At 36.1% G+C, this 9,976-nt stretch overlaps 1 protein-coding gene across 1 annotated transcript; it reads right to left on the bottom strand.

The window, feature by feature from the left end:
- Positions 1 to 368: 368 nt before the first annotated feature.
- Positions 369 to 8,206, bottom strand: LOC122084809 (probable disease resistance protein At4g27220). The gene is made up of 4 exons (XM_042653235.1): positions 6,833 to 8,206; positions 4,466 to 6,580; positions 4,212 to 4,293; positions 369 to 615 (listed from the first exon to the last, which is right to left on the bottom strand). Exons 1-3 carry the CDS (start codon positions 8,204 to 8,206, stop codon positions 4,255 to 4,257), a joined length of 3,528 nt encoding a protein of 1,175 aa, XP_042509169.1. The 3' UTR covers positions 369 to 615; positions 4,212 to 4,254.
- Between the last annotated feature and the right edge of the window lie 1,770 nt (positions 8,207 to 9,976).

Genomic DNA, 9,976 nt, shown 5'->3' with positions numbered 1-9,976 from the left:
CTCTTTGCCCATCAAATAAACCATGTGTTCATTAAAGAGCAAGAGAAAAATCAATTTCAATTTTAAAATTAAAACCAATCCTAAAATATTTCAGAATTTCTATTCTAATTAACATATATTTAACTGAAATAAAGTGAAAAAATAAAACCAAACAATTTCCAAAATAAAAATTACCCCATGAAATTGAAATAGAAATTAGTCACACCAAATCAGTTCTAAGTCTTTTGAACTTCTTATCCATTTTATCCATTTTCTATGTGCGATTTTTTCCTTGATCAAATCTCTTAGAAACTTTAAAAGATCATGGATTCAAGTATTTATAAACCAACCTAAAGGATTACTAATTTCAACACATGTCAAATAATATATTTGAATCATTTCCCTGCATGTTGATCCATTATGTCAAATAATAACAAAATAAACAAAAATACAGGCACCAAATTGAAATAATGTCAATAAAGCAATAAATTCCATTGTGAATGCATTGAGTTTTACCCATATAATTACGAGACCGATATACACACATGAAAATAGTCAATGGAGGAGCATAGCCTCCACCTTTATTTGCACAAATATTTACTAAAATGTCACTTTGTCTTTGGGACCTGAATAAGCCTACCAAACAAAGCAAAATGGATAAAAATTAGAACACAATTGTAAAGCTAAAATAATAAAAATGCTTTCCTTAGAGAAGAGAATCTCAACAGGAATTAAAAATAATATTAACATGAATTATTGCAATTTATGTTAGGCAATAAGGCCAATTATCTCCAGCCAGCACAGCAACAAGATGCAAATGGGCCCATTTTGGGTGGGCTAGTAAACCATTTCTTAGTGATACATCAGAATAACAAAGTATGAGATTTTTGTTTTTTTCCAAATGGATTACGCAGCAAAATTAGGTTGAAGAAGAAAATGATGTCAGTGAAACATGTATGAAGTTGCTCATGTAGGAAAAATGATCCGTTTCAAAAATAAAAATCCCACATCCCACATCACACATCAGAGTCCGCATTGGTGAGAACATCGTGCATTGAGTACACCCTTTATGTACTTAGTGGTCTGAAACTAGAATACTCAGATTCAACATCATTTTGTCAATTGTAAAGGAATGTACAACAATAAGTACTAAACAAGAAACAGATAGCAATATCACCCTCCATTTTGCTGTTTTGAAAAAAAAATGTTATTTATACCATTATCATATTATCATACTATTATAAAAGCATGTGTTCATGTTTCGTGGCTAATATTTTATTGGACTACTTTACCCTTCTTATTCTTCTTGTTTATTTAAATTGCTTAACTTTAATCTTTCTTATTTTACTATTTTTTTGGTATCCTTTGTTTTTTTCTTAATAATTAAATGAAAAATTCATATTTTCTATATTCTCTCTCCTCAATTGCTTTCCTAATTTAAAAACATCGATATTATATTTTCTAGATTCTCTTTCCTCTATTGTTTTCCTAAATTCATTTGATTCTTTTTTTATGAAATAAACTAATTTCGCTCATCATCTATATTGACAACAAAAAATGAAAATCCCTATTTTCTATATTCTCTCTCAATTGCTTTAATTTTCATCACAAAAAAAAAAAAAAAAAACTGCTTTCCTAATTTAAAGAAAATATATATTTTCTAGATGCTCTCTCCTCTATAGTTTTCTTAACTCTTTTTTATTTTTATTTTATTTTTATTTTTTTATGAAACAAAACTAATTTTTTTTATCATCTATATTTACAACAAAAAATGAAAATCCCTATTTTCTAAATTCTTTCTCAACTGTTTTCTTAATTTAAAGAAAATATATATTTTCTAGATTCTCTCTCCTCTATTGTTTTCCTAAATTTTTTTTTTTTATTTTAATGAAACCAAACTGATTTCATTTATTTTCTTTATCGACAATGCTCTCTTAAGCTTGAGAAAGGTTGATGGAGGCATTGCTGTTGTATCAAAGTTTAGTGGAAGACCAACTGAGGACATTGTTCTTGAGAAAGAGAAAGCACTGTGCTCTACATTTCTTAGGGATGGTCTCTACGTAAGAAGGGCTGTTTGCTTGCTTGTTACAATGATCCTAGGCGGACATGGAGTTTCATAATGCTACAAAACAATCTTTCCCTCACATTTTCTTAGAATTGTTTCCTTTGTTTTGTTGAGCTCTGAGTAGGTTTTATGTGGTTCTCCAAATAATGATGATCTCATTATATACGATATTCTTTTTATCCACTTTTCTATTTTATGAAGGCACTCACCAGTAGTATAGGTAATGGTGAATACAATAAAATCCTTAGTTTTCTTCTCTTTTAGTTTCCCTGAAAATTTTTCTCTGTTATTGTTTCATAGGAGATATGGCTTGAAGAGTACAAATTGGAGTAGTTTACATGCTAGTATAGCCATCATTGAAGATTTCCTCATACAAATAAGTTGTTAATTCCTCACGGAAACAACAAGATGGTGTTCTAATGGTGAAATTTCAGCTGAGAGCATCACTCCAACAACCAAACACAATAAGTCTTTTAAAACCAGGTGTTGTTTTCATGCTATAATTATCACAATCGTTCTTGTTTCATTATTGTCTTGAGCATGTAATTTCTGGTTGAACTGTTAATAATATAGTTGAGTGTTAATTATGGTAAAAAACACTTTCTTGAATAGTTGCTTAGTTGTCGTCGTATCCAAGGACCTTACCAATTACAAGAGTTAATGCATGAGAATGAGTTTAGGATTAGATGCACTTATGTTGTGAATAAGGACCTTACCAATTACAAGAGTTAATGCATGAGAATGAGTTTAGGATCAGATGCACTTATGTTGTGAATAAGGTAATAAGATTAAAATCACAGATTGAGAACTATTTTGAACTCTTTTTTGGGCTGCAATAGTTACAATTGTTTTTCTTCAGCAATGAATTATGGTTGCAATGGTTACCTTAATTCCCTTTTATTGGTTGCAACAGACTATATTTCCTTTTATTATCTTGGTACTGTGGTAGCTCGACTACAGGTATATCTCTGAATCCCTTTCATATATATTTTTTTTTTTAATAAAGTTTGAGTAGTGAGTGCGTCTTTTCCTCAATAGATTCATGGAAACCAAGTTTAGGATTCAATTCAATGCACTTATGTTGTGAATAATGTGATGTGATTTAAATCACAAATTGATAACTATTTTGAACCTTTTTTTGGGCCACAATAGTTACAATTGTTTTTCTTTGATAATGAATTATTGTTGCAATGGTTACCTTAATTCCCTTTTATTGTTTGCAGTATGCTTTATTTTATTTGATTATCTTGCTATTGTTGTTGATCGATTACAAATAAATTTCTGAATCCCTTTCGTTTATTTTTTATTTATTTATTTTATCGTAATGGAGTTTGAGTAGTGAGTGTTTCTCTTCCTCAATAGATTCATGAATTTGCTTGATAACAATGCTTTTCCTTTTCCATAGATGATTTTCTTATATATAGATAGTTTGATATTAAGTTTCAAATTTCTACCCCTATGAGAATTTCAAAAATATTTGGTAAAAGGCAGGTTTTACTTGAGATTTTTTAAATTTTTGCTAAATATTTATATTATTTGTCGCCTTTAAATTTCAAGGTGTTATATTTCACATCCTCTACCATGCATACATCCCTTACCTCTCCCTCCCTTCTATTTTATGTTACTTGTATTCTTTTTCTCTCTATATTCCCTCCCTTTCTCACCATCTTTGTCAACGTACGACCATACATATAGCTTTTGTTAGTTTGTAGTATTTTTTCCCTCCATGTGCAAATGCACGTAGATTTTTTGCTAGTATATATATATATATATATATATATAAATAAATAAAGAAAAGAAAAAAGGAAAACCTATCTTTTCCCTACTTTATCACCTAGAAAGAGATGGAGCCTAAGGGGGGAAAAGACCCAAGAAGGATAAGTTCGAGCTAGGGAAGAACACCCATGGGGTGTCAACGGGGATGATCGGGTTGGGTAACCACATTAACCTTGCCATTACTCCCCCTAAGTTTTGAGAGTACATCCACTTCTACCACTAGAAAAAAAAAAAAAAAAAAAAATCTTTTACGGACAAATTGCATCACTTTGCATGTTAATGACTAGAGTGCATGCATATATTGTATATTTGCCAATCAATTTAAAAAGATTTGATAGAAACATACCAAAACGCAAATGCATCATTGAAAGGTAGAGAATTGAAAGCTTACATGGCTTAATCTCTCTATTGGAGCTCTCGAATCTGCTCTCCTATTACCACCACCATGGAGGACGTGCACTTAAAAATTCAACCTGTTTGATGGTTCTAAATTAAACAAATAGACTTTTGTTGTGCTACACGCTGTGGAAATATTGTTTTTGGTAGAGAGAAAGAGAGAGAGAGAATGTTGTTGATGCACATAAAGTACGTAGAACCATGTTTAATTTCTAAGAGAAGAAATTAATGAATGATAGATTACCATACCTTCACCGTTTCTTGAACGTGCAGCTTCTCTCTTGGTTCATTCCACTCCAAATCATTGAACCATGCTTCTTCTGCTTCGATCTCCCTTAGTCTTGGTGTGCTCTCCCGACTTACTGGGAGCTTTTTCAAATTGGGGCACCCGTAAATGCACAATGCTTCACAGACAGGGAAATTACAGAGTGACAACCCTCGGCATACTGCTGAGAAGTTTGGCAAATCGACCAATCGTAGAACCCTTAATTGAGGAAGCACCACCACCTTGCTGCTCTCATTTTCTCCATCAGTATTACTCTCCACAAATATTTCCTCTAAAACAGGGCAGTCAAAAATTTCAATTTTTTCTAGTTGTGTGAGACCTTGAGCCATACTCATTTCACAGATGTGCTTTAAACGGAAACAACTCCGAATATGAATCTTCTTTAGTCTTGGTGTGCTCTCCGGACTTACTGGGAGCCTTTTCAAATTGGGGCACTGGTTAATGTACAATTCTTCACAGACAGGGAAATTATAGAGTGACACCCCTCGGCATACTGCCGAGAAGTTTGGCAAATTGACCAATCGTAGAACCCTTAATTGAGGAAGCACCACCACCTTGCTGCTCTCGTTTTCTCCATCAGTATTACTCTCCACAAATATTTCCTCTAAAACAGGGCAGTCAAAAATTTCAATTTTTTCTAGTTGTGTGAGACTTTGAGCCATACTCATTTCACAGATGTGCTTCAAACGGAAACAACTCTGAATATGTAGCTTCCTAAGTTTGGGAAGGAGTACCATCATCTTCCCCTTATTTCCCCTGTCATCATCATCATCATGAGCAATTATTTCCTCTGCAACAAAGTTCGACGAAATTGTAATCTCTTCTAGCCGTAGGAGACCTTGTGCGATAGTCACTGGTAGGATTGGACTCAAATTACTACAATCGTCAATACGCAGTTGCCTCAGGTTCTCCAAGCTGCCTTTCAGAAAAGGCCCATTGTAGATTTTCCTCAAGTTGGGTAGTTCTATTAATTGTAATTCTTCCAACCTGTTGAAAGTGACCTCTTCTACCTCAACTCTCAAAATATGCTCCAGATCTCTGCATTCTTGAATGGCGAGAAGCCGTAAGTTGTTTAGACCACTACCCTCTCCAATAAGTCCTCCTGGGTAAATGTTCTTATGACCATGGCAACCTATAAGCCCGAAGACCTCTGTTCGTCCCAACAACTTCTCAACCCATCGGGGAAGTCTAGGGATTGTTATACCGCTAAGAACCATCAGAGTGTCACCTGCTTCCCCTGATGATTCACCAATTCTCCAACGGTCTTCTTCATAATGTCCCAAGCATATAAAAAACCGTGTCAAGTTTTCCCAAGACGGTGACATGACTGAACCGAGACATTCTATGGTTGATAGTTGGAAAAAAAGTGTTGTCAAACCGGCCAAGGATGTCACCTCAGAAAAACAAGCCTTATTTTTATCTCTTGAGCCTTCAGCCTCCCACTCATTAAAGCTACCGAACAGGTTGAGCTCTTCTAAGCGAGATAACCTCGACAAAACTGTTGGGGGAATAATCAACTCGGGGTTATATGACAAATCCAAGGACTTAAGATTTGTTAATCCCCTTATTTCCAGTGGCAAAGTCCTTATGTCAGAGTAAGAAAGATCGAGTATTTCAAGATTCTTCATGTTCCCAAGCAATAACAAATCTAACTCTTTCTTGTCCTCACCCTCCCAAGTCGGCGAACTTAGAAGTAATACTCGAAGCTCCGTTAACCATGAGAATGACGATGGTATTGAACAAATACATGTTATTTTGAGATCTAGAACTTTGAGTGTTGTCATACCCTCAAAACATCCATCAGCTATTTCTCTCAAACTTATATTATCTCGTAATGATAAGGTTATGAGTTGGGAGCAACCCACCTGTTCAGGGACCTCATCAATGTCATTATTCATCAGTGAGAGTCGCTTACATTTTCTCAGGTTTTTCATATCTGGCCATTGCTTCAGTCCTCTTCTAGCTTTTACAACAAAGCCATGTTCTTCCTGTGATGCAATCCATATGGCCACATCTCGAACAATATCATGCATCCTGACACATCTCTCAACTCCATCAACATTTAACAACAAGCATGAGGAAAAAAATCGTCTGCAATTCCGATCTCGTACAATTCCGTGCAATACCACCTTCAGGCGGTGACACGTGTATTGATACCAATACAATGTCCCAGATCTGATTTAAATGTCTTTTCATTGATTTAATGTTTTATTAGTTGTACCAGATCTGGACCATTGTATTGGTATCAATACACGTGTCACCGCTTGAAGGTGGAATTGTACGGAATTGTACAAGATCGGAATTGCAGACGATTTCAACCCCATGCATGACCGTTTAAGCATGTCCAGCACTGTATGTAGCCTATTCCTTCCGTCTTTCAGGGTTTCAATATTTTTAAATACCTCCTCACCCCACACATAAGGAAACAATTCATCCTCAGAAATATCAGAGTCTTCAGGAAATAAACAACACAACAAGAAGCAAAATTGTGTTTCCTCACTCTTGAGATAATCATAACTCAATTTTATGGATAGGAAAACTCTTTCTTCCATACCTGGAATTGTGGATGAGATCGTCGACTTTTTCAGTTGGCTAACCGCATCATTCCATATTATCGGGTCCTTATCTCGCAAGCCCCTTCCAATCGTAACGAGTGCCACTGGCAAACCCCCACATTCTGTAACAACTTTCGTAGCCACCACATGCAGCTCTGGAGAGTCCACACGATCACCTGCGCTCCTTCTAAACAGCTGCCATGCATCTGCTTCCGGTAACACTTTCACTTCAACATTGGATTGAGTCTGCATTTGATTACACACTTCTAGGCTTCTTGTTGTGATAATAATGCTGCAATTGCATTCCCTTCCATCATTGCCTTCGCCGTCTCTATCTCCATGGGGAATTCCAACCTCAGTTAATGTCAGTGGTTTCCATAGATCATCCAAGATTATGAGGATTCGTTTTTCTTGCTTAACTCTCTCCAGCAAACGACTTGCTCTTACTGATTCGCTCACATCCTCGAACTTGAAACCCAACTTCTCTGCAATTTCATTTTGAATATCCGTCAAAATACGGTTTTGAGACACGGTGACCATCACAACTCGATCAAAGAGGCCATTATTTTTCAGTTCCTTTGCCATTTCTTTCATCAAGGTCGTTTTCCCGACCCCGCCCATCCCATAAACTCCGACCATGCTGTACTTCTTGACCTCCAATGCCTCCATAATTTGCTTCATGGCTGATTTGGTGGGCAGATAAACCTGGAAATCAAGTGGTGGCATGAGTTCAATATCATGAGGAGGTGGAGGAGGAATTGAAACGGCATCAAATTGGCCTTCTGTTCGGAGATTGTTGACTTCATCGGTCTTTCTTTTTGCTTCTTTACCCAGACGATAACGAGCACGGCAGCCGACCTTGAAGCATCCCTTGTTCTCTTCAAATGCATCATACAAATCGGACACCTCACGCTGTGTGGCATCAACTCTATCTAACCAACTTTTCACCACTTCTTTAATCACTTGCCCTCTTCTTTGATTGACATCGACAGACCTCTGATTGTCTGTTCTCAATTCTTCAAGTCTTTTCATTTGGTTTCTAAGTTCATTGAAGTTTCTCTCGTAGTGAACCAGATAGCCAAGATTACGCAGAAACGGAGGAATCAAAAGATTGACCAGTTCAGAAACAAGACCGGTGACAATTTCCATTGTGGTAATTCAGGTAAACGGAGGCTATGAGCTCTGAAATCTGAATCAAGCTGCTGAAACTATTCACAACAACTTTCTTGGATGAGGTAAGTGAGAAAGCTTAGCAAATGATAAGACGAGTGGATTTTTGTATGGAGAAACCAAGTAGGAAATGTCGTACAACATAAGCGACAAGTAATCTACATTCCCACAAATTTGAACATGCTTTGCTTGGATTCTCATGGATGGCTTTCAACCTTGTCAAGTAATGCCTTACTCATTTGGTTTGAAAGGGATAAAAGAGAAAAAGGATTTACTTTGGGCTCCAAAGAGGAAACCCCACCTATTCTCATCTTAGTTAAGCTTCACTCTTTCTAATGAATAAAAACGTTTAAATGTTTAAATGTTTAAATGTTTTACTCAACAAGGCACATCCACTCTGGAATCTATGGATGGCACTCCTAGTTGTGCCATAGGAATGATCACAATTTTGGCCATTAGGATTAGTTATCTAAGATATGATCTGGATTTTATTTACCACGTGTTGAAATTCAGACTGAAATTCAATTATATAACTTTTCCTGTATTGGGGTGCTCATTCTCAATGGTCCATGCATGTTTTTGCTTGCATCCCCTCTTGTTAATCCTGAATTTCTCCATGCATTCTCTCACTACTTGGCCAACTCCTCTTTCTATATCTACAAATTAATTTCAACCTCATTGGATCTGTTATATAGCACAATTAGGTGTGTTATCCATTGATTCCACGGTGGATACGCCGTCCAATTAAACTGGTCTCTGTTTTAGAAAAACGGAGGAAAACAATTAAAAGCAGTTTTTTTTTTTATCCTCACACACTCTGCCAAGAAACAAATAACTGAAAAAGCTTTTTCTTTTTTAATTTTTATTTTTTTATAGATTATGCCTTGCTTGGATTTACATCGACTGCTTTTGGCTTTGTGTTAAGTAATGTCTTATTCGTTTGTCTTGAAAGAGGGAAGAGTGGGGTGCGAAAGGTACTGAATTGGGCTTCACTGTTCTTGAATAAAGAGAAAAGTTTATACCCTCTAGTCACTCCCTCATTCTCACAAATACATTTTTTTTTCTCTTGGAAGCAATAGAAGATACTTCTATCCCCCCCCCCCCCCCCCCAAAAAAAAAAAAGAAGTAAAAAGATACTCTTAGCTGTGTGCCATTGAAAGGATGATGAAGTAATTTCGATCATGGGATATGAAATGGTCTATATTTGCCACTGCATTAAAATTTAAAATGAAAATAGTAGATTATGCCCACAAAGGGGCCCAATGAGCCACAGCTGTCACAATACTACAACTGTTATTACTCTTTTTCAAGAATGCGGGATAGAAAGATTGAATCACCAACCTTCCCTAGACTCAGGTTAGGTGCCGACCATCAAACTAGAAGCTCCATCCCCAAACAATAGACCTTAAGATACAATTAGATTTACCATCTACAGATTCTATGAAGTGCTATATAGGGAAACCGCTCCCTTCCTTTTCTATTCAAAAACTCAAAACGCTTTTCCCTTGCACACTCTCACCCTCACCCTCCAGATCCAGGTCCACACATATACGCACGAACATACGGCCCGAGCCGTTTAGCTAAGTCCAGGAGCTACCAGTAGCCTGGTTTTGGCGGATTTTCTGTGCTGATTTGGTAAGGTTTTTTATTTTTTATTTTTTGGCCAAATAAGACTTTGAATTTACTACCAAATATTTAGAACAACCCATTGGATGTCCAAATAAGGATTTTTTTTTTTTTTTGGGGGGG

Source organism: Macadamia integrifolia, chromosome 7 (assembly GCF_013358625.1).
Source record: "Macadamia integrifolia cultivar HAES 741 chromosome 7, SCU_Mint_v3, whole genome shotgun sequence".
In the NCBI taxonomy this organism is placed as follows: Eukaryota; Viridiplantae; Streptophyta; class Magnoliopsida; order Proteales; family Proteaceae; genus Macadamia; species Macadamia integrifolia.
This window is presented reverse-complemented; position numbering and strand designations above follow the sequence as displayed.

Excerpts from the sequence above, each read along its gene's own strand:
- LOC122084809 (XM_042653235.1), bottom strand. The coding sequence starts at position 8,206 with ATGGAAATTGTCACCGGTCTTGTTTCTGAACTGGTCAATCTTTTGATT. Across the intron at positions 6,581-6,832 it reads TGCTGGACATGCTTAAACGG|TCATGCTTGTTGTTAAATGT; the intron begins TCATGCATGGGG and ends CGATTTTTTTCC. Across the intron at positions 4,294-4,465 it reads ACGTTCAAGAAACGGTGAAG|GTTGAATTTTTAAGTGCACG; the intron begins GTATGGTAATCT and ends ACCATCAAACAG.